This window comes from Phalangium opilio, unplaced genomic scaffold, assembly GCF_054372755.1.
Source record: "Phalangium opilio isolate 3A_F unplaced genomic scaffold, DU_Popi_V2 ptg000038l_1, whole genome shotgun sequence".
NCBI classification, from domain to species: domain Eukaryota; kingdom Metazoa; phylum Arthropoda; class Arachnida; order Opiliones; family Phalangiidae; genus Phalangium; species Phalangium opilio.
The window spans coordinates 4773753-4797158 of NW_028324161.1; the positions used below are offsets into that span (position 1 = coordinate 4773753).

At 37.9% G+C, this 23406-nt stretch overlaps 7 protein-coding genes and 2 long non-coding RNA genes across 10 annotated transcripts in view; 4 read left to right on the forward strand and 5 right to left on the reverse strand.

Annotated features, from left to right (window-relative positions):
- Positions 1-240: 240 nt before the first annotated feature.
- On the reverse strand, positions 241-1406 carry LOC149682749 (uncharacterized). Its single transcript, XM_089834345.1, has one exon. It carries the CDS (start codon positions 1387-1389, stop codon positions 415-417), a length of 975 nt encoding a protein of 324 aa, XP_089690471.1. The 5' UTR covers positions 1390-1406; the 3' UTR covers positions 241-414.
- The window catches only part of LOC149682750 (uncharacterized), a 289717-nt gene continuing 266551 nt past the window's right edge, over positions 241-23406 (reverse strand). Inside the window, exon 2 of the long non-coding RNA XR_016365483.1 lies at positions 241-313. This is a non-coding gene — a long non-coding RNA (uncharacterized LOC149682750). The remainder of the gene's footprint in view (positions 314-23406) is intronic.
- LOC149682751 (uncharacterized) lies at positions 2786-4913 on the forward strand. The gene is made up of 2 exons (XM_089834343.1): positions 2786-3036; positions 3110-4913. Exons 1-2 carry the CDS (start codon positions 2826-2828, stop codon positions 4816-4818), a joined length of 1920 nt encoding a protein of 639 aa, XP_089690469.1. The 5' UTR covers positions 2786-2825; the 3' UTR covers positions 4819-4913.
- On the reverse strand, positions 4846-7671 carry LOC149682752 (uncharacterized). 2 transcript variants are annotated; one of them, XM_089834342.1, is made up of 3 exons: positions 7426-7671; positions 7120-7340; positions 4846-7050 (listed from the first exon to the last, which is right to left on the reverse strand). In XM_089834342.1, the coding sequence occupies exons 2-3, from the start codon at positions 7288-7290 to the stop codon at positions 4885-4887; spliced, it is 2337 nt and encodes a 778-aa protein (XP_089690468.1). In that variant the 5' UTR covers positions 7291-7340; positions 7426-7671; the 3' UTR covers positions 4846-4884. The 2 variants fall into 2 exon arrangements, with proteins under 2 accessions (XP_089690468.1, XP_089690467.1); XM_089834341.1 differs by having other exon boundaries at positions 7120-7671.
- Positions 8277-9209, forward strand: LOC149682753 (uncharacterized). The gene is made up of 3 exons (XM_089834168.1): positions 8277-8533; positions 8590-9161; positions 9194-9209. Exons 1-3 carry the CDS (start codon positions 8462-8464, stop codon positions 9207-9209), a joined length of 660 nt encoding a protein of 219 aa, XP_089690294.1. The 5' UTR covers positions 8277-8461.
- Positions 9207-10332, forward strand: LOC149682754 (uncharacterized). The gene has a single exon (XM_089834169.1). It carries the CDS (start codon positions 9259-9261, stop codon positions 10330-10332), a length of 1074 nt encoding a protein of 357 aa, XP_089690295.1. The 5' UTR covers positions 9207-9258.
- LOC149682755 (uncharacterized) lies at positions 10468-13805 on the reverse strand. Its single transcript, XM_089834170.1, has 4 exons — positions 13679-13805; positions 13387-13568; positions 11340-12074; positions 10468-11278 (listed from the first exon to the last, which is right to left on the reverse strand). Exons 1-4 carry the CDS (start codon positions 13803-13805, stop codon positions 10592-10594), a joined length of 1731 nt encoding a protein of 576 aa, XP_089690296.1. The 3' UTR covers positions 10468-10591.
- LOC149682756 (uncharacterized) lies at positions 14679-16563 on the reverse strand. Its single transcript, XM_089834338.1, has one exon. The coding sequence runs from the start codon at positions 16393-16395 to the stop codon at positions 14998-15000; it is 1398 nt and encodes a 465-aa protein (XP_089690464.1). The 5' UTR covers positions 16396-16563; the 3' UTR covers positions 14679-14997.
- LOC149682757 (uncharacterized) lies at positions 16949-17422 on the forward strand. The gene is made up of 2 exons (XR_016365482.1): positions 16949-17187; positions 17301-17422. It is a non-coding gene; the product is annotated as an uncharacterized LOC149682757 (long non-coding RNA).

The window sequence follows — 23406 nt, forward strand, 5'->3', positions numbered from 1 at the left end:
ATGAAGTAATAGTGGCCAGTTGAATTGTGGATAGCCTCAAGTTTTGAATTTTCCGGGAACTGTGAATGCGGTCCGGAAATAGCGAACACATTTGCTTCGATTCGGAAACTGCGAACACGGTCCCCTGGGGTGAAAGTCAATAACAACAGCCTGACACACACACACACACACACACACACATGCCTGTCGATTTTAGAACCTCTCCGTGACATACGTCACTCGGAGAGGTAAAAATATATTTGAGAAAATGAAAACTGTATTTAATAGAAGTTGATACATGGCAATACAAAATTTTACTTGCTACACATAATGTCTAAATCGTTTAAACTTAATTGAATTGAAATGATTTATTATGGAAATACAAATTTTTAAAGTGGCATATCTTGCAGTTAATTGTTAGAACAGGGCCTTGGTTTAGTCTGGTTCTTCTTTGATTCTAATTCTTATTCTTGGATATGAAAATACACCAAATTCTGCAAGTTGTTTAGGAGTTAATCTTTTCAATTCAACGTGGCAAGCTTGCAATTGAAATTTTTCAAAGGAACATTTTTTTCCATTATGTTGAAACAATGAATCTTCGTTGAAAAACACGACTTCGCAAGTATGACATTTGTATTTTTCATCTTTTTCAGAAGATATCGCAGCCTTTTTGGCAGAGCTTGAAGACATATGATTTAGCGATGTTTCGTGTCTACGACGGGACGTTTCCGAAATGAAGCGCAAAGGACATGTAGAACACTTGAACGCTTTAACACGGGAGTGAACCAAATTATGTCTTTTCAATTTCGCCAAACATGCGAAGGCCTTTGCGCATTCCAGACCTTTAAAAGGTCTTATTTTCTCGTGTACAGTCCTGTTGTGACGTTGTAAACGGTATTTTTCCTTAAAATTGGCATCGCATAATTCGCATTTAAATAATTCTTTGACGCTATGATGCTCTATTTTGTGCTTGTTTAAGGCCACTTTGGATTCGAATAAACGCTGGCAACGCTGACATTTGAAGCGTATACGCTCGTGGCGTTTCAGCTCTAAATTCGTTTTGAAAGACTTACCACACTGATCGCATTTACAAGGCCTTTCTGTACTGTGAGTGAATTGGTGTCTTTCTAGATGAAATTTTGTTTTGAATCCACTTCCGCATTGTTTGCACTTAAATGGCCGATCCAAACCATGAAATGCTGATTTATGATTCCTTAGTAAAAACGTTGTCGAAAACGTTTTATCGCAATCGGAACATTCGTAATTCTTTTTGATCGTGTGAAATTTCTTGCGATATCTCAAATTATCGAGGGATTTGAACCAACGGTCGCAAACGTCGCATTTAAATGGACGCTCGGTCGAGTGTAAAGCTTTGTGCGAAGCTAAATGACTCGTTCTTTTGAAAGACATTTCACAAATGTCGCATCCGAGTGTACGGCCATGTGTTTCCTTAAATCAGATCTACTTTCGAACGATTTATCACAAATGTCGCATTAAAAGGCCTTTTTTCTGTTGAACATTTATGAATTGCAATTTTTTGGAACGCTTTGCCACAAGTTTTACACTTTTGTTTTTTAACACCAATTCCATGAATAACTCGTTCATGCTTACGACGAGAAATTTTTGTAATGAAACATAATCGACATTTGGAACATTTGAAATCTTGGCCGTAAGAATGAGTCAAAAAATGTCTTTTCAATTTGTATTTATCTTTGAAGGTTTTTTCAAATTTTGCGCATTTAGATGGTCTTTGATCACTATGCACCTTTTCGACGTGGAACTTTAAGTAAATTTTGGTTTTGAAGGTTTTGTCACACTGGTCACAACAAAATGGCTTTTTGGTTTCGTGTACACTACTGTGTCGTTGCAAATGACTTCTGGTTTTAAACTCGGCCTCGCATAACTCGCACTTGAATGTTTTGTGTGTTCCGTGGTACACTTTCTTGTGTTGGTATAAACATTCTTTTGATTTGTACAAACGCTGGCAATGCTGGCATTTGAATTCTGGTTCACCTTCAAAGTGTGTATTTTGGTGCCTGATTAATTTCTTTCTCAATTTGAAAGAACGATCGCACTTTTTGCATTCGTAAGGCTTGTTCGAACTATGACTTTTTAGGTGAGAATTCAGATTACTTTTGGTTTTGAAACAACTATTGCATTTGTCGCATTTAAATGGTCGGTCCGAAGAATGAAAAGCTTTATGTAGCTTTAATTCATACGACATTACAAATGCTTTATCGCATTCGGAACATTTGTGATTCTTTTCGGTTCCGTGTCTCATGTTGTGAAGTTTCAAATGCGATTTTGATTTGTAGCAAGACCCACACAAGTTACACTTGAATGCGCGTTTCGACACATGAACGACTTCGTGATCTTGCCAGTTATACTTGGTTTTAAAGGCCTTTGGACACAATTTACATTTAAATGGTCGGTCGGACGTATGTACGTTCTTATTATTCGCTAATTGTTCCTTATTTCGGAATGATAATTTGCATTTTCGACGTTTGGAAACCTTTTCCATTTCATCTGTGATGTTGGGCTGTCCTTGTTCCTGATTCTCCGTAACCTTTTCCACATTGTCAGTATTTTCCGATGATCCATGTGAAGAAACTGCTTCATTAGAAATGTCATCTTCATCCTTAATTATGATTGGCCATCTTATAGAGTGCTGTCAATTAGAACTATTTGACGTCATTTTACCAGCGGACTTAATCATCTTGTTTTCAAATCATATTGTAGCGCCATCTTCCTTACAAATGTTTCAGAAACAAACCCTAGACCAAAACAAACCGCGGCCATTATTGTTACCGCTTTTGAATTTGAGTTGACTGCTGATTGAATTAATTATGGGTAGAGTTTGCTGTGTTGGTAGTTGTCGTAGAAGCAGTAAAAAATATCCTGAGCTTCGGTTTTTTAATATTCCAAGTGTGATTAGTAATCAATGTACTAAAACTAAAGTATTGTCCGAAAAAAGACGCAAAGAATGGATGAAAAAGCTAAGCCTTAGCCCAAGCTCTGTTAAAAATCAGAGGGTGTGTTCAAGACATTTTTATTCTGGTAAGACATTATATATATATATATATCATGTTATTTTGTATTTGTGCTATTTACGTTTTCTTTTGTATTAAAGGCCTTCCATCAAAGTTATTTGAAGATAGTAATCCAAACTGGGTACCCAAAATATCTCCAGTCAAACCCTTTACTACATCAACCCCTGTTCTCTGTCGCGCTCGTGGGCGATTAAGCTTTTCCAGTATGTCTATGGCTGCTGTCGCTGATGATCCTCAGATTGATGAAGTTAAAGAATTTTCTCACGATACTGGTATAGAGTCCTGTAGCGGAGAACCGTTTTGTATGTCTGATATCCGTAGTAGCGAAAGTACTGACTTTCATGACCACAGTTATCCTGGGGTGGAAGAGATAGAAACTGAAAATATTGGTGGAGCTAGTGAAATGGTATCAAACATTGAAATCCATAGTGTAAAGCTTGGAAGAGATCAAGAAGTCCAAACGGAGGAGATATTTAAAAATGATCAAGGAATACAAACGGAGCGGTTATTCAAAAATAATCAAGGAGTACAAACGAAGATATTTGTTAAAGATAAAATAACACAAACACAGACGTTTCCAAAAGAAAATAAAGTAGTACAAACAGAGATGCTAGATATCAGTGATGGAATTCAAACAGACATAATTTCAAGTGAAACACAAACAGTTGAAACAGAATCCCTCCCAGTAGAAACACAAACTATGTTCCGCGTCTGTTTTACATTTGAACTAGAAGCGGCTGAGCTGGAACTACGTAAATTGAAGACACAGTTGGATGAATTAATTTTGAACATTAAATCAGAAACCAAAAAAACTGAGGAAGCAAAATTGCAACTCCAATCGGAAAAACTGAAATTAGAGGCATCAGAGAAAAAGTTCAAGTGTAAATCATATTTTGAAGATTCATTTGAGGGTGATGATGAGCGAGTTAAGTTTTTTACGGGAATTGACAGTTTCCGTTATCTTATCGTAATATATGATCAAATTAAGCCTTATTTATTTAAGCGTTCAAAACTGACCAAGTTTCAGCAGTATATTTTGACATTAATGAAACTTAGATTAGCCCTGTCAAATCGGCACTTGTCATATATTTTTGATGTTTCCGATAACACCATTGGTAGATTATTTTACAACACATTAAATGCGTTATATAAACGTTTATCAAGGTGTATACATTGGCCAGAAAGGGAAAACTTACAGGCAACAATGCCTCGGTGTTTTAGAGATCATTTTGGAAATCAAGTTGCTGTGATTATCGACTGTTTCGAAGTATTTACTGAGAAGCCATCAAGCTTAATTAGTCGAGCAGAAACATGGTCTAATTACAAGCATAATAATACTGTTAAGTTTTTAATAGGGATTACACCACAAGGAACTGTTAGTTTCATTTCTAAAGGGTGGGGCGGACGTGTAAGCGATCAATTGCTAACTATATCTTCGGGAATACTAGAGAAACTTATACCTGGAGATGTAATATTAGCAGATAGAGGCTTTGATATAGCGGATGAAGTCGCATTTTATTGCGCTTCAATTAAAATTCCAGCTTTCACCAAAGGTCTATCTCAGTTAGACCCGTATGACGTAGAAAAAACTAGGAAACTGGCAAATGTGCGAATCCACGTTGAAAGGGTGATAGGTTCTATTAGGCAAAAATATGCAATTTTACATTCTAAAATACCGGTAGAGTTGTTGGACAGTGTTCCAGATGAAGAAGTATCAACAGTAGATAAAATAGCCTTAGTAGCATGCGCCTTAACAAATCTATGCGCTTCCATTGTTCCAATGGATTAAATTTAATTCTTTTGTATGAAATTGTATAAAGCAACACTTGTTCCCTTTATTGACACGAATTTACATTTAATAAATATTAATCTTCTTTGCAGTCCTATTCTGAGCTCTGTCTATTTTATTTTGTTTAGAACAGTCAGGACAAAACCATTTCCCACTTTTAATTACGTCAATTTTCAAACACACAGCATGAAACCATTGAATTTTACAATCGTCTCTATCACAGCCTATCATAAGTTCATTACCCTCTTCCTGTTTGCAATAACACCATAATTTTGGGGTTTGAATTTTTTTTTTATTAGGAGATAAAACCGTTAAAGGTTCCCTTTTCTTTTTGAGGGATTTCTTTGGTTGTTTTTTTGTCGAAGATGCTTGTGTAAATATCATCTTGGATGACGATGACTTGGATAATTTCATTGGCAATATTTGTGGCCCTTGCGATAGAATAGGCGCTGGTGGTTTTGTTAATTTTGAAGTTGATCTTGGTGGCTGGGGTATTTTGATCGGTGATTTAGGTGGCTGGGCTATTTTGATCGGTGATTTAGGTGGCTGGGGTATTTTGATCGGTGATTTTGGTGGCTGGGCTATTTTGATTGGTGATTTTGGTGGCTGGGGTATTTTGATCGGTGATTTAGGTGGCTGGGCTATTTTGATCGGTGATTTAGGTGGCTGGGGTATTTTGATCGGTGATTTTGGTGGCTGGGCTATTTTGATTGGTGATTTTGGTGGCTGGGGTATTTTGATTGGTGATTTTGGTGGCTGGGGTTTTTTGGTCGGTGATTTTGGTGGCTGGGGTATTTTGGTTGGTGATTTTGGTGACTGGGGTATTTTGGTTGGTGAACTTGATAGCTGGGGTATTTTTGTTGGTGATCTTGATAGCTGGGGTATTTTTGTTGGTGATCTTGATAGCTGGGGTATTTTTGTTGGCGATCTCTTCAAAGGTGATGTTGGTCGTCGCTTTGAATTTGATGGAGCATTGGTATTAATGGAAGAGTAATATTTCCCACAGAGTTCGGGTAATATTGCCCGTTTGAAAAACAGTTCAGCCTTTCGATTTTTATCTTCCCAAAATATGTGGTCAGCGTAGATCCTTTCTATGTAATGGTCAATTGGAGTCCAAATACAAAAATCGCAATATTGCCTCTCCGTCAGAAAAATTTGAGCCTGGACTTGGTAATAATATGCGTGGTCCTTCTTTAGCCGAATGCCATCCGTTGTTTCTTCCAAGCAGGATTTTGGGCTAATTGTTCTAGAAGTATTTTCTTTTAGTGAGAAGGGACATTTTATCTCCAACAAGCCTTTTCCACAACAATTACATTCTATGAGTCCATCAGGGGATGCCCCAAGATGGGGGAAACGTGGGTTTAAAAAGAGGCCAGCTCTTTCAAACTTAAACTTTTCATGTTTTTCCGCAGAGATATTACAGTAAATTTTAACCATTTTCTTTTCCTTTGCAATTCCCCATTTTGTTGCGGGAGTTTCAAAAATGTTACTCGCGGGGTTGCAAATGTTCGATATTAAAGAAATCGAAGGTTGCACTGGATTTGAATGGCAGGCTTTTCGCAAATTGGAAGCTGTTATTCTTCCAGCTCTGTATATTTGCCATAGTTTACATTTTGACTGCTCCTTGGTATGCAATTCTAATTGTTTTGCTTCTTCATTTGTGAAAATTATTTCAACACTATCACAATGCTCCAATAGTTCATTAAAAGGAAGATTTTGGTTGTTGAAAAGTTCCGTTAAAATTGGGGGATAATTTACTTTCTTTGGTTTAAACTGATCCTGCAATACAGGCAGAACTTTAAAAAGGGCAGCATTTGGATTTATCTCATGTAGAGTCTGAGTAAAGCTAAACCATTCTCCATCGCTCAGTGGTGGCACATCAATGGTCTTCTTAATATTGGATTTCTGGGTAGGACTGGGTTTGCCATCCGCTATAACAGCATCAAAGTTAGCTTTTCTTTTATTTGCGGAAGTCAAATTGAGTTGGCAAACTGGGGCATAGGTCACCTTTTTGACTGTTGGCACTGACCAATAGGCTTTTACCCCAGTTACGGTGACACTTTCCCGATACCTTACTCCACATTCAACGTAAAATAATAACGCTGCAATGTGAGTGCAACATTCATCTAGGCCCGCCATACAATCACAATGGCTTGAAAAAATAGTTCCTTTTGCAGAAGCAACAGTCCAAACATGCAGACACTTTTCGTTAAGACGCTGAGAGTGCATTACCTAATTTATAAATTCAAGTTCATTAGACTAAGACTAAGTAGCTTGACTTTTAAAAATCAGTTAACTTACCAAGCATTTAATAATCACATTGGATGATTTCTCGAGTTTCGTAACTTTAACATCCCTAACGAACCCACATATAAATTGGTCATACGCCAGCAAGCTTTTATAATTTTTTAAATCTTCATTGGTATAAGCCGACTTTTGTTGAATTAAGTACATGTATAAATCGGGAAACATAATCGGAGGGACGACTTTAGATCCCTCCCCTAAGCCTTGCTTATCATGTACTGGAAGAAATAATTTTTCGGATATTTGGTAGGGATCCTCACCATCGCAAAATTGGGTTATTTTTTCTAAATATCGTTTCTTTACATGAGGCTTTAAAGTTGAAAAGTATTCTGAACCAGACCAAACCTTTCGCGTCTTTTTGTGGTTGTGGGGATCCATTTTTAACCGCGACTAATTCGAATCATAATCGGTAACACTAATGGCCGCCATGGTATCCATTTTGGCGCATATTAAGAAATTTTAAAATAGAGATGGCGCTGCAAACCGTGGCAAAACAATCTTTCCCTAACGTGACGTATTATTAATTCAAAACCAAGACTATTGACAACACTCTATTGGAAATCCTGCATTTGATGCCTCTAAATTTCCCAACTGATCTGAATCAAGTTTCTCAGTCTTTATGAATTTAACCTGAGAAAGCATTTTCCCTCCTTTGTTTCTTCAAGTTTAAGTAAATTATAAATTATGTTTTGATATTTTCATGACCCTTTAACCGAAGGCAGTCTACATTCCGTTGCTAATTAGGAAAACGTGAAGTATATAGTAGTATGTATTGAAGGCCATAGCTACATGTTGCATCATTGGTTTCGAGGCTCAAATCGTGCATTCCGAACTTCATAAAGGTTTCTTCATTTGAAAACACGGATCGCACTATTTTGCTTGACGCTTGTTGTTAAAGAAAATATTTTACGTACGTAACTTGTTCTTGGGCAATATCTCGTACTACTTTCATTTAAATATATAAAATGGTTCTTTAATACATCTATAAAACTAGTCGGAAATCCACGTTGTAAGCGATCAGCGATCTTCGATACCGGTATTAGACAAATTCGGAAATGAAGACGAACTTCCAGGGGCGGGGATAAGATCGTTATGCGCGGATCTCTTAAAAGGCGGCGCTACCGTAGTTTAAAAAAAAGTTAAAAAATGAAATATGGCTCCAAAATTTTGATGGTTGAGGTATTTTTAGTCATTTAGTTAAAAGATCTGTTATTTTAATGAAATAATTATCATTAATTTTAAATATTAGTAACGTATGCTACTTGATAATCATAAAAATATAGTTTAAATCATTGTAAATAAAGCATTTTCATTGCTGGAGTGCTAAGCCTTAGCCAAAATGAGTCCCAGCTGCCCCCCAGGCAAGATTTGTTCTGTTTTGAACTGTACCCAAAAAGGAAATTCTAAATCTGTAAGTATAGTTAAGTGAGTTTAAATTACTCCCAATAATTGTCAATTTTATTTCAGATTTCCTACCATAGTTTACCTTCGTTAGAAAACAAATCCTTGAGATTGCTTTGGCTTAAGAAAATCCGCCGCCGAGACTTCATTTATAAACCAATAAAGTACATTTATGTGTGTTCAAAACATTTTAAAAGGTCTGATTATGACCCTGGACGTGGAAATGGCAAGAATATACTGAAGAAAGGGACGGTTCCTTCGGTATTTACGTGGGATTTTACCACTGGTACCAAAATAGTTGACTCTACAGACACGGTGGCTGAAAGTTTAAATAATACTGAAGATCATGAATCTGTTGTTAAAGATATGGTATCAGATATGATCACGGTTGTCACTTCAACAGAGGAGTACATGTCATCCGTAGCCATTTATTGTAATTGTGAATGTTCGAAGAAAGTGAAAGAGTTGGAAGCGCAAGTGATAGAGATGGAAGCGAGAGCGAAAGAGTTGGAAGCAAAAGAGAAAGAATTAGAAGCGTGCATCGCTGAACTGAACTTGAAAGTATCTATCAAAAATTATCAACTCAAAAAAGTAGAAAAGGATTCACTTGATGCAAAGCATAGGGCCAAAATTGCTGAGCAGAGCTATAATGAGCTTAACCCTAGTATAGACAGAATAAAGGATAACAACAAGGATATATTATTTTACACTGGCCTGCCTTGTTATGATAAACTTATGGCCTTATATAATCGGCTTAATCCAGGCCCCAATGCAGAAAACATCAACTTTTGGAATGGTGGGAGGGTTAAACCAAAAATGTCACCTGTAGGTCGAAACAAGAAATTGAATGTGAAAGATCAGTTTCTTCTAGTTTTGATGCGTCTGCGACTCGGCCTTTTTTTAAAAGATTTAGCAGACCGCTTCGGTATTTCACCAAGCACAGCGTCCAATTATTGCGTTACTTGGATAAATTTCATGTACTTTCGCTTAGGACAAATAAATCTATGGCCTACAAGAGAACAAGTTGACGCAACTATGCCAGAAAGTTTCAAAAGAGATTATCCTAGCACTCGCGTCATAATTGATGCTACAGAACTTAAATGCCAAGCCTCAAAGTCTTTGGTATTGCAGTCTGCTTCGTATTCAAACTACAAATCCACCACAACTTACAAAGGACTTCTTGGAATAAGCCCTAATGGCTACGTCACCTTCGTCTCTCATTTGTTCACAGGCAGCATCTCCGACCAAGAAATAACCCGGCGAAGTGGTTTTTTAAAACTGAACTTCAACCAAAATGATAGTGTGATGGCGGATAAAGGTTTTTTGATTCAAAAGTTGCTAGACCCAAAAGGCATTAAATTAAATATACCACCATTCCTTGGTGAAAAAGGCCAGTTTTCGAAGGAGGAACTCGAAAAGTCCCAAAAGATTGCAGCCCTTCGCATCCATGTTGAGCGGCCAATTGCTAGGATTAGAGGGTTCCATATCTTTGATCGTCCAATTCCATTAACTCTTGCGCCTGTCATTAATCAGCTGTGGACTATTATAGCGATTATATCTAACTTCCAAAGCCCTCTCATTGTCAATATAGAAAATGAACAAAATTTAAACAACAGCTCCTTGGAAAATGATGAATTTTATGAAGAAATTTTGGAGCCGGGTAATTCAAGCGCTACTATTGATGATGAGCTGGAGGAATTTGACGAAGAAATTTTGGAGCCGGGTAATGCAAGCCATACTACTGACGATGAGCCGGATGATTGTGAAGAATTTTTCGAACCAGAAAATATGTCCGTTGTAAATGACTAACCATACGGGACCGATTTTAATTCAGATGATAATGATCTTGAAAATATGGATTTATATAATTAAGAGAATACTAGCTGTAAAAATTTTAAAAATGTATGTATAAGTATCGAAATTTAATGGTGTATGTTTCAACAATCAATTTTATTTTGAATAGTTTTCCTATTTTTTTTTTGTTTTTGTTTTTTTCTAGGGAACTAAAATATCACAGATATTTAGGAACTTTAGCTAGGCATTTAACCCATTTTTATCACTTAAATACTTATTCCTTTGATAAGGTTGGCAGCGCGTGAGCAAAATAAAAATTCTTCAAGATCGATTCCATCTTTTTCCATTTTTCTTGGTCGAAACGTACTCTTACAATTATCAATCCTGTAGGAAAATATGTTACGTAGTCGCACCATGGTAATCCCGATAACGTCATCTGCCCCATAATCTGATGAAAATGATCGTCATTTTCTTTCAACACAAGTTTTCCATTAATCGTTTTAATCCTAAAATCGCCACTTAAAACTTCAGTGGGGTTTTTATCCCTAATTGACCAGGGGCATTTAATTTCAATGAGCCCGTAAGGCTCCACTTCTGCAGGGTCTTCAACAAGACCATCGGGAGACGTTCCCAGCCATGGTTTACCAGGGTTTACAATATACCCCGAAGAGTGGACCGTGACATCGTGTCCCAATCTATGCATTGTTTCTTGATACTTTTTTTTGGCCACAATTTCGCATCGTTTTCCATATTTTATTGCGTTGAGATGCCCAATATCTTTTGGTTTTATAATATTTTTGACGCCAACTTTGGTCCAAACTTGGTTTTTCCTTTTGCAAATAGATCCAAAATTTGAAGAATTCAATCTGCTAGATCGTGCCTCCTTCCATTCTTGGGAATCAGATTGATCTCTTGTTTTTATTTCAAGCTCCTTAGCTCCCTGAATAGTAACTTGGTTACGCTAAAAAATGAAATGGAAAAATTTAACTATAAAGAAAAGAGAAATTAAAAAAGTTCTATACCTTCAATAAAACTGACTCTGTAGAAGTAAACTTTTTGGACGAATTCTTGAAATTCCAAGGAGTACAACCAATAGAATTTGAATGCGTGGGGATTTCAAATCTATCCCTTGGAACATGTTCAAAAGCAACTAACATCGGGCTTTGAAAGCTGTTGAGATTGTGAATTACTTCGAATCCATCTTCAATAAGCGATAGCTGTAAGCTTAAAGGAGAACCTTCCGGAGCATATCCCATCCTGGTTTTTACCCAAACAAATTCTTCTGGTTGAGGTAAAATTCTCGCCCAGCCATCATCAACCCCACCAGCATTAAGATTACTAATCAACTCTCTAGAAGCCGATGACACTTCATTTTGATCAAGACTAGTTGATGTAGCATTGTACATTTTTGAAAGAAGTGGTTTATTGTGTCCATCTTCTCTGGGAGCTTGAAAATTTATGTCTATCACAGACAACGGTGATATTTTTTTACCCCTAGGGCGATTCCACTGTTGGGGCTTGTCAGTGCATGACAATTCTTTGGGCGGATTATCTATATTTTTACTACGCAACTGTGCAAGTAGTCTCAATAGCGCTATACCATGATTGCAAGTTCCCAAAACTCCAGCTGGGCATCCACAATAAACATCTAAAATTACAGGGCTAGATATTTTAAGCGCAGCACAAATTGTGTAAGGATTTTCATTCTTTTTTGACTTTTGAAACAAGAGGCCTTTACAAATACTCTGTCGTGGTCCCTAAAAAGTTTTTTTAATTATTACGATGAACAAAAGTTCAAACAAGTATTTTACTTACTTTTCTGATTTGCTCATTAGCGTATCTGACAATACATACTCTTCTATTAGAAATTTGTAACTTCTATTGTAGTGTTGATACGTTTTTGACTTAGATTTCTAAAAGTCTTTAATTTCGTGTTTCGTAATTAGGGGGACATCCGCAATATTTTTTTGATATCCCGAGATTGGAAATATCAGACCGCCATTAACAGCCGCGTTTAAATTCATAACTGAGGAGAGTGAGGACCGTAAAAGTTGACTTAAATAATTGATTTAAATAACAAGCACAAGGCTCCAGCCATAAACCAGGTGTAGCAGACGACAAAATGGATGGAAACAACTTTTGATAACAGGCAGCGCCATCTATTCATAGCCATATATCATATTTTAATTAAGTTTTTGATTATTTTTTTATATATTTGATATTTGACCGTTTCGGGGCTCAATATTTGTTTTTGTACTTTAATTACTTATTAGATTATTTTTATTATTAGTTGGTAGCGTCATCTGCTGTGATAATTTATCATTAAATTTTTATCCCGCTGGCGCTTGCCCCTAGTAGTTGGTTTATGAGTATGGAATTTCCGAATTTGTCTATTCTAGCCATTTTGACCTCGAGACTACGACGGCGCTAAATAAATCTATGTTTCATTGAAGACTATACTAAACCATTATTGGTGACCACGACAGCAAATTTTATTGTCACATTTGTAAATGCTTTAATGGTCTTTCTGAAGACTAGGACAAAATAATTTGGGAAATTCACAATAAACTTTAACAGCTGACCTAAAATTTTAGGCCTACATTAACCCTTTCTAATATTGCGTGATTTTAATTAGCGTTTCTCAAGCAACTCAACGAATTTAATATTTAAAAATGAAATTTAATGACGTCGAAAGATTTTTTATTTGGTACAAGTAATGCAGAGCTGTGCTAATTAATTAGTTAGCTAATTGAATTTCTAATTAATTAGCAACATTTACTAATTGAAAATGGTAATTGAATTTTAATTACTTTAGTGCTAATTGAGAAGTAATTCTAATTAATTAGTATGAATAGGAAAGGTAATTATCTAATTAAAATTTAATTAGATTTAGGATTAACTAATTAGCCAATTGGATTTTCAATTATTCTTTTACGCCAATTTGTTGTAAAAAAATCGAGGAATTAACTCATGATTCACCTATTTGAATAAGAAAAAGCCTTATTATATCACGGAGCTTCTATTACAGGGAGAGGAAACTCGGTCTCTTCCCCCTCGCTCTTAGCGTACCTCGGTTCTGCGCACCGTTTTCATTCCTCGCGCGCACACTGAGCCGAAGTAAACAAAGTCTGACGTCATTTTCTTGTCGTAAGGAAGTTGGAGGAACGCGACCCCTGCTTGTAGACAAGGCTTACGCGACCGCCGTTGAAAGTTTGAAGACGTTGAACGTGGTCGTGTAGCTCCGTTGTGCTCTGAACAAATCCAGATTATATTAAGCTCCGTGATTATGTTGAAAATAAAGGTTTTGTGACTATACAAATGGAGACAAAAGCCTCTCTCCCTGCTAAGACTAAAAAGGTACGGACTATAAACTTTAATTCCTGGCCATAAAAGGACGATTTATATCGTGAATCGCTTCTACAGCTTCCGTAAACACATTTATTCTTCTTCCCCTTTTTACAAACTAACTGATTGTAATCGCAATCCATTTTAATTTTTAAAATTGTACCAATTATTATAGCAATTAAACATTAAAAAGTCCGAGGCTTATGTCTTTCTACGAACGAGTGAAGGCGGCCATCTTTGTTGTTTACCTAAAGCTCCAATTTTTTACCAGTGAAAACCGAGGGGGGGATTAAAAATGTGCCCCTTTTTATGGACAAATAGTGTCTACGTTTCCTAAGGGCCTTTACAGTACTTGAGGGGAAGGACGTTTCCTCTCCCTGTTAATAGAAGCTCCGTGATTATATCAATGAGGAAGCCTTAGTGCTACTCTAAATTTTTCAGCTCCTCAAATATGAGAGAATACTAGTACTAGTAGAATATTTCGTAGTTCGCAACTGCCCTATTTCGAAATTTCGACTGTTTTACCTACTCGAATTAAAAGCAGTGCGCATGTATTTACTACTCAGGAGTCCATTATAGGAACTGTGGCAAGAAAATGAAGAAATGAGACAAATTTTAACATGACGGAAGGCTCAGGGCTTGTCTCATTTTTCGAGAATAATTCTTGGCTTCCGTACCCGTTTTTCAATGGCATTGAAACATTAAACTATGCATTACCAAAGTACTAAATCCATGGGCACTTTTAAACTTTTATGTTCACTTATGGTTTCTATTTTTTCCTTAATTAGACAAGTAATTAATTAGAAATTAGTAATTCTAATTAATTAGTTTGATAAATAAATGGCTAATTTCTAATTGAATTTAATTAGTTTCTATGTCTAATTGCTAATTGGCTAATTAATTAATTCATAAATATTTACCTAATTGCTAATTCTAATTCAATTAGTAGTCAGCTAATTAGCACAGCTCTGAAGTAATGTCTAAAAAATCGGAGTAAATTGAATTGAAATTAATGGTAATGATTATTTCGAAATTTTTATTGCTTGTTACAATAGATCCTGCATAAATTTACAGTGGTTCATCTTTGATTCTAATTCTCATTCTTGGATATGAAAATACACCAAATTCTGCAAGTTCTTTAGGAGTTAATCTTTTCAATACAACGTGGCAAGCTTGCAATTGAAATTTTTCAAAGGGACATTTTTTTCCATTATGTTGAAACAAGGAATCTTTGTTGAAAAACACGACTTCGCACGTATGGCATTTGTATTTTTCGTCTTTTTCAGGAAATATCGCAGCCTTTTTGGCGAAGGCCTTTTCGCGTGAGTGTTTAGCTTAATGTGAAGCTAAATGACTCATTTTTTTGAAAGACATTTCACAAATGTCGCATTTGAAAGGCCGCTCATCCGAGTGTACGGCCATATGATTCCCTAAACTAGATTTTCTTTGGAACAATTTTTCGCAAATGTCACATTTAAAAGGCCTTTTTTCTTTTGGGCATTTATGAATTACCATTTTTTCGAACAATTTGCCACAAGTTTTACCCTTCTGTTTTCCAAAACCCATTGCATGAATAACTCGTTCATGCTTACGGCAAGAAATTTTAGTAATGAAGCATAATCGACATTTGGAACATTTGAAAGATTTGCCGTAAGAATGTATCAAAACATGTCTTTTCAGATGGCTGTTGGCTTTGAAGGTTTTTTCACATTTTGCGCATTTATGTGGTCTTTCATCACTATGCACGATTTTGACGTGTAACTTTAAGTCAGTTGTGGTCTTGAAGTTTTTCTCACACTGGTCACAACAAAATGGCTTTTTGGTTTCGTGTACACTACTGTGTCGTCGCAAATGACCACTGGTTTTAAACTCGGCCTCGCATAACTCGCACTTGAATGTTTTGTTGGTTCCGTGGTACACTTTCTTGTGTGAGTATAAGCAAGCTTTGGATTTGTACAAACGCTGGCAATGCTGGCATTTGAATTCTGGTTCACCTTCAGAGTGTGTATCTTGGTGCCTGAATAATTTATCTCTCGTTTTGAAAGATTTATCACACTTTTTGCAATTGTAAGGCCTGTATGAACTATGACTTATTAGGTGAGAATTCAGTTTACTTTTGATTTTGAAACAACTATCGCATTTGTCGCACTTAAATGGTCGATCCGAAGAATGTACAGCTTTATGTTGCTTTAATTCAGTCGACGTCACAAAGGCTTTATCGCATTCTGAACATTTGTGATTCTTTTCAGTTCTGTGTCTCATCTTGTGAAGTTTCAAATGCGATTTTGATTTGTAGCGAGACCCACACAAGTTACACTTGAATGCGCGTTTCGACACATGAACGACTTGGTGATCTTGCCAGTTATTCTTGGTTTTAAAGGCCTTTGGACACAATTTACATTTAAATGGTCGGTCGGACGTATGTACGGTCTTATGATTTGTTAAATGTTCCTTATTTCGGAATGATGATTTACATTTTCGGCGTTTAGAAACCTTTTCCCTTTCATCAGTGATGTTGGCCTGTCCTTGTCCTTGATTCTCCGTAACTTTTCCCACATTGTCAGTATTTCCCGTTGATCCATGTAGAGGAATTGCTTCATTAGGAATGTCATCCTCTTCATCTTTAATTCTGATTGGCCATCTTATTGGAATTCCTGAAGTTGATGCCTCTAAATTTTCCACCTGATCTGAATCGAATTTCTCGGTCTTTATGAATTTCCCCGGAGAAAGCATTTCCGTCGTTGGTTTCTTCAAGTCTACATAAATTGTAAAATCAAAGGGGTCAATTGCTCATGTTTTGATATCATCTTGACTACTTTTCGTTGCAAATTAGAAAATCGTCATATATATAGTAGTATGTATTGAAGGCCATAGCTACTTGTTTCATCATTGGTTTTGTGGTTCAATTTGTCACTTCATAGAAGTTACTTTATTTGAAACATAGATATGTTAAAAGGGTAGATACACAATTCAATGGGAGGTCGACGTGGAAGGGGCAACGAGCAGACAGCCGCTATTTTCTGGGGGTAGCCGTATAAAACGCCATCTATCGGGAACTTTCGAAACTAAATTAAAGGATGAGCTTAGAGTAGTGGCACTCTATGTTAACCCCCTATAGGGCATAATAAGTCAAACCCTCGGAGATGCCATTACTCCATTTTATACGAGCTAAGAGCAGAAAAACGTATTTTATAAATTTTACACCTGTAAAATCGTTTAAAAAACACTTGGAACTTGTATTTCTACTTACTTTCGAGGAAATACCACCGTTTTCTGACGGTAAGAGTCTTTTTTTATACATTTATTAGTAATAAAAACATTTAAGGCGAGCTAAGCCTTGGTCTTGTAAAACACGGCAGATTAGTGATAAGCGTTGTTTTCAGCGTTGAATAACGTTATTTTATCATGTTAAAAAAACGTTAGCAACGTTTTAAGGTACTGATATTTAAATATCCGGACATTAAACTGTTACATATTCTTAAAATAAGAGTCGATAATGGTGCCCACCATAACAAACTTTGATAAGTGTGTGTCTCTATATTTAAAGGCATAAAACAAAATATAACATAAACGTTTTTATTTACTTATTTATGTAACAATCATGGCTTCAACTCATGTTTGCTGCGTTCAAACTGTAGGTGTAAAGAACGTTTTCTTTCTTACCACAACTTTCCGAAAGAGACTGCCACTAGAAAGAAGTGGATTAATTCTATAACATTAGCTGTAGGACCTCTGTCCACTGATATCTCCAGTTTACGGATTTGTTCAAAACATTTTACAAAATCAGATTTCTTTCCCACCACTGGAAAGAGACTACGTAGAGCGCTCAAACCGTACGGTTCGCGATTCCATCCTAATTTGGAGATCAAATTAATGTAACCGATGAAATTATCCCTAAACTGACTCCCCTTACGTTTGGATGCCTCGTGAAAGCCGCGGGTTCGCTTCGCTCCGGTTTTTGATTTAATTCTGACTAATTTATTAACGATTTATTAAGTTACGTTTGTGTTCTTAAGGCAAGTTTTTTGCGGGCTACACCGTGGTGCAACCAGTTTTGTCGATTAACTCACGAAAGCTCTATTATGAACCCTTCGTACACTCTATTTAGCTCGCATAAGCCTTGGCTAAAGCGTGGCGCCTTATTTCTGGAACAACGTTATGCTACTATTTCGTAAGCCTCGGTCACCGCACACATCTACAATGTTTGTCACGCGCTCTCCTCTAAAGTCTTCTCTATATACGTCACATCATACCTACTCGACTCGTGCAATGAACAAGACTATCACAAATTCTGACAAATCTGACAAGCCTAATGACATTTCCGATACGACTGTTAAACATTCCGACAAATCTACTGAACAGACCGACAGGTTAATCGAACAATCCGACGCATCTAACGTCAATTCCAACCCAGATCCCTCACTCAAATGCAATGATATCTGCCCAATTTGTTTACTCCAAGTTCTCGACACCGACGCTGGCCTCTTGTGTGACATTTGCCACAATTGGTCCCATATCCACTGCTCCAAAATTGCTAAGGCTCTCTACCAAGCACATCTTGACCATCCTAGTGATAATTTCAAATTCTATTGTGCGAAATGTATTCCCTTAATGCCAACATTTTATCAGATACTTTCGAGCATACAAACGATCAATCAAGACCACCTCTCGCTTCAACGCGCTATCACTGGTCTCCCTAGTCAAAATGAGTTTACGGAGCTAAAAACTACCGTCTCAAATACTGCAACATCCTGTGTTTCTCAACGCTGTGATATCTCCCAAATACAAACGTTTCTCCATAAGAATGAAGCTAATATCTCAACACTCAAAGCAAAAGTAGATAATCTTCATTCAATCCCAGATAATCTCCGTTTGATTGAAGAAAAACTAGCCACAACTCTACAAGAAGTCCAACTCCTAAGTGACCTCTCACAGGATCTTCAACAGAAATTCACAACTGTCCAATCGCCTCCCACTACATCGGACACTTTGAGCCAAAACAACCCCACACACACCGAACTTACGGCCTTACGCCAAGAAATCGCTGCTATGAAGTCCCTACACGCGGCCCAAACTACGCACCCCCGTGATACCAACTTTACAATCGAACACCGCAAACGCAATGCGTTACTCTTTAATGTCCCAGAAACTTCACAATCAGACGATACGTCCTTCTGTAAGACCCTACTTCGCGATACCGGCCTCACCCACGACGAACTCATTCATGTTCAATATTATCGCATCGGCATTCCCGACGTTAAACCGCAACCCAGACCGATTATATTTAAATTCCCGACTGTGAAAGACAGACAAAATTTTATAAGTCAGCTGCACGTCTTGAAATCAGACCAAAATTGTGGCTTTTCATACTCTTACACTGTCGACCGTTCACCAGAACAACGACAACACCACACTGAGTTGCGTCAGCAATTGCGTCTCCTTCGAGCCCAAGGTCGCAACGACTTAGTCATTCGCCAAGGTAAAATCTGCGAAAGATCTTCCAACCGGCCCTCAGAAACCCTCCCAACGCCACAAGTGCCTAATCTCAACCAGGACAATACTACTCATATCAAATCCTTCAACCAGTACGTCACCCCTCCACTTTTGCCGACACCCCCCAATCAGCCAAGGGCCCACCCTAACCTGCACTTGCCACCTAGTACTCTTCAAGTACCTTATTACGCTCCAAGTCTGTCTAATCCGACAAACATTCCACCATTCTCACACCAAAACTATATGCCATCTTTCAAGAACGTCTGCCCCAATAACACGTTTTACCAAAAAAACTGACTTTAACCCCTACACTCCAAGTCACCTCATCTAGTCAAGCTACATCATATACACAACCCCAACAACCTCACCATAGATCATCGCAGTTACCATTCAACCCCAGGGTTTCGCCCTTTGTGCCTTCATCAGACGCGTATCTCCATTGCTTATTGGCCTCCCTGCCATCAATCACTCCACCACAACCTAAACTTGCCCCCCCAATTAAGCATTCAAAAGGCATCTTAGTCAACGCAAGAAGTTTGTGCGGTACCATAAAATTTGCAGAATTTCTCTTACTATTCAAACTACATTGCCCTCTGCTTGCTGCCGTCACCGAAACTTGGTGGACACCGGAACATTCACCTAATGAACACTTTATCCATGGTTACAACCTATTCCGCAACGACCGTCCCCATTCCCATGGAGGCGGAGTGGCTTTATACTTGCTAGAAACTCTCCCCACTAGACAATTAGACCCCACTGACTTTAATTTCTGCCCTCCCATCGCTGCCTATAGTGGATTAGATATTTTAACAGTCCAAATAACACTTTCGCATGCCCAAATAGTCATCGGCGTTCTCTACCGCTCCCCAACTTACGATAATCACGATATTTTGACGGACTATCTGACCAAAATTACCTCTTACTGTGATTCCCGCCAACACCTTTTGCTCCTAATGGGAGACTTTAATTATCCCAAAATAGAATGGACAACCTACACGAGCCTACCAGGGGCTAGCCCCCACACGCGTACTTTCCTCACCACTATAATTAATTGCGCTCTTACCCAAACAATTACCACTCCTACCCGTAATGGTGGGTTACTCTCCGATGATAGCCTCCTAGATTTGATTCTTTGTACCGATGGAAATTTTATTCAAAACCCAACCTTCGAACCCCCACTAGGGCTAAGCGACCACAATGTAATATTATTCACTACCCACATGTCTGGCTCCAATTATATACATCGTCCCATTAGAAACTTCTTCCGTTGTGACTTCGACTCCTTCTCCTCATATCTAAATACAATTAACTGGGTTATTCTCCTCCAAGATAATCACCCTGATTCACTATGGAGGGCCTTCCACTCGGTCATCTTTCGTTGCATAACTGCCTTCGTACCCTTTCGCACATACACAAAATCACCAACCGTCAATCCCCGTACCATAACTTCGCGAAAACATAAAACTACTGCCTGGCGTAAGCTTAAACGGGCTAAATCACACCACGCCCCTGCCCCTATCATATCGACTTACCTACAAGAAAGTCGCAGGGCTACTACTGCACACACTAACCACCTGAGAAGCATTAAACGTAAACAAGAAGCAAACTTAATCACCCAGATATCCTCAAACCCCAAATCATTCTATGCCTATGTCAACAAATTCAGAAAAAGTCGTTTCCCGATTATGCAGCTACGTAAACCTGACGGCAACCTTACTCTCACCAGCCTTGAAAACGCGGAATGTTTAAATTCATATTTTGCCACGACAGTAGCAGCTCCAAAATCGCAAGCATATCCCCTCATCCCGAATCTCGATCCTACGCCGCAACCTTGTCCCATCGTCCCGATTCAAGGTCCGCCATCAGCTCTTACCCTATTTGAATGTCCCCTATCCAGTCTCAATAAGATCCTCCTAACCCTCCCTACTACCAAATCCCCGGGTTCCGATAATCTACACCCAATACTATTCCGAAAACTTATACATAATTTAATTACCCCCCTACACCACATCATATCCGCATCCTTTTTATCAGGTACCCTACCTAAACAATGGAAAGAAGCAAACATTACGCCAATTTTTAAAAAAGGTTCCAAAACCGACGTCACTAATTATCGCCCAATTAGCTCCCTCAACCAAATAGCTAAAATCAGTGAGCGCTTAGTCTATGATCAACTACTAAACCATCTTACAACCATTAATTTCTTCTCGCCAGCTCAACATGGGTTCCTCCGTAAACGCTCCTGTTTGACCAATTTATTAGTAGCTACCAATCAATGGACAACCTGGCTAGATGAGGGCTATAATGTTGACATAATTTATCTAGATTTAGCTAAGGCCTTCGATAGTATCCCTCACCATAAGCTCCTCCAAGCACTCTCTGCGGCAGGCATATCTGATTTGGCGCTAGCCTGGCTAAACGATTATTTAACCGATCGACGGCAAAGGGTGGTGGTCAAGGGCCAACACTCTTCTTGGGCACCGGTAGAAAGGGGGGTCCCCCAGGGCTCGGTTTTAAGTCCCTTACTTTTCAACATATTCATCAACACCCTCCCATTGATCGTGCGATCGGCCCTAATACTACTATTTGCTGACGACACCAAACTCTCGTACCATATTCGCTCGACCTCCGACTCACTCCAACTTCAGGCAGATTTATCTTTAGTTGAATCTTGGGCCACCGCGAATGGACTAGAATTCAACATTGATAAATGTGCAATCCTACATTTAGGTTCCTCAAACCCGCACTTTACGTACCACCTTTACGGGTCTCCCATTAAAACTACTTTATCTGAGCCTGACCTAGGCGTTTTAACGGATCCACACCTTAAATTTTCAAACCACACTAACAAAATAGTAAAACGCATACACTCCCTCTCAGGCTTAGTAAGGCGTACCTTCAACCATAGGGCCCCTAAACTAATAACAACTATATACAAAGCCTTAGCACTACCAATTTTAGACTATGCTTCCCCGATATGGACCCCTTCATCAACTCTAGATATAAACGCCCTACAAAAGGCCCAAAACAAATTTACAAAATTAACCAAAAACTTTGAAACTATACCAGCCCCAGAACGCCTAAATAAACTTAAATTAGACTCCGTCAGCACGCGCCATCGTATAAATAACCTATGTCTCTTACATGACTTCTTCAACAATAAACTAGCATTAGATATCGCCACTTTCTTCAGTCCGACCCTTTCACAATCAACCAGAGGTCACTCCCGTAAACTCCAAAAACCTAGGGCAAAAACTACCACTAGGCAACACCACTTCACTAACACAGTCATCACTGATTGGAATGCCCTACCCGAATCACTCGTGACAATCACTAATAAAACTAAATTTCGCACTGAATTATCCCTCCATTTTGCTAAGTCGAAGTCACAATCCTAATATTAATAAATTTCCCAAAAACATTTTTTTTTTTTTTTTTTTTTTTTTTTTTCCCCAAAATCTAAATTCCCCCGTTCTATATCAATTCCCCCATTTTTAATTCTATAATGTAAACCCATCTATACAACATTTACCAAGTATATGTCGATCTCATTATATTGTTCATCTTACAATTTATTACTATTTTACTAAATTCGTTCTCATTATATTGTTACCATCTTACTAAATTCGATACTACTGTTACAAAAAAAAAAAAAAAAAAAAAAAAAAATACTACCCAAGCCTATAAGGCTTACATGTATTCAACCAAATAAATAAAAAAAAAAAAAAAAAAAAAAAAAAAAATTAAGACTCTCGAGCAACAATCTGAAGCATCAGAAGAAATGGGAGCGTTGTCCTTTGATCATGGATTGAAGCATGAACCCGCTGCTTTTTCAAATATTCAGGCAACACATCAATACCCAGTGTCACACCTCTGTGGGTTTGATTGTTAATCCTCAATTTTGCTTCCTTGGGGCAAGCCCCGATTGCCTTATACTGGTTGAGGACCAGCTATACTTAGTGGAGATCAAATGCCCTTACACTATTTTCAAGAATAAAGAAACTATCAGAGGAAAAGCAGCTTCGGGTAACTTTTACCTTTACATTGACGAAGAAACGGATGAACTGGAATGTCTATCATCAGATTCAGGGTCAGCTTTTCGTGTGTAACGTACCCGTATGCTTTTGGGCAGTATTTGTGCCACCCGATAACATCGAAATCTTGATCATAGTGAAAGACAACCAATTCATCAATGATACCTTGCTTCCAAAATTATCCTCTAAATATTTCATTAGTCTCCTAGGCCTACCT

What these genes read in the sequence shown, in the direction of transcription:
- LOC149682749 (XM_089834345.1), bottom strand. Translation starts at nt 1,389, where the DNA reads ATGTCTTTCAAAAGAACGAGTCATTTAGCTTCGCACAAAGCTTTACAC.
- LOC149682751 (XM_089834343.1), top strand. Translation starts at nt 2,826, where the DNA reads ATGGGTAGAGTTTGCTGTGTTGGTAGTTGTCGTAGAAGCAGTAAAAAA. An exon ending in TTCAAGACATTTTTATTCTG is followed by an intron (nt 3,037 to 3,109) that starts GTAAGACATTAT and finishes TTTGTATTAAAG; the next exon opens with GCCTTCCATCAAAGTTATTT.
- LOC149682752 (XM_089834341.1), bottom strand. Translation starts at nt 7,500, where the DNA reads ATGGATCCCCACAACCACAAAAAGACGCGAAAGGTTTGGTCTGGTTCA. An exon ending in ATGTGATTATTAAATGCTTG is followed by an intron (nt 7,051 to 7,119) that starts GTAAGTTAACTG and finishes TTTATAAATTAG; the next exon opens with GTAATGCACTCTCAGCGTCT.
- LOC149682753 (XM_089834168.1), top strand. Translation starts at nt 8,462, where the DNA reads ATGAGTCCCAGCTGCCCCCCAGGCAAGATTTGTTCTGTTTTGAACTGT. An exon ending in AAAAAGGAAATTCTAAATCT is followed by an intron (nt 8,534 to 8,589) that starts GTAAGTATAGTT and finishes ATTTTATTTCAG; the next exon opens with ATTTCCTACCATAGTTTACC.
- LOC149682754 (XM_089834169.1), top strand. Translation starts at nt 9,259, where the DNA reads ATGGCCTTATATAATCGGCTTAATCCAGGCCCCAATGCAGAAAACATC.
- LOC149682755 (XM_089834170.1), bottom strand. Translation starts at nt 13,805, where the DNA reads ATGGATTGCGATTACAATCAGTTAGTTTGTAAAAAGGGGAAGAAGAAT. An exon ending in GGAATTAAAGTTTATAGTCC is followed by an intron (nt 13,569 to 13,678) that starts GTACCTTTTTAG and finishes GGATTTGTTCAG; the next exon opens with AGCACAACGGAGCTACACGA. An exon ending in AAACGGTGCGCAGAACCGAG is followed by an intron (nt 12,075 to 13,386) that starts GTACGCTAAGAG and finishes AAAACTTTTTAG; the next exon opens with GGACCACGACAGAGTATTTG.
- LOC149682756 (XM_089834338.1), bottom strand. Translation starts at nt 16,395, where the DNA reads ATGCTTTCTCCGGGGAAATTCATAAAGACCGAGAAATTCGATTCAGAT.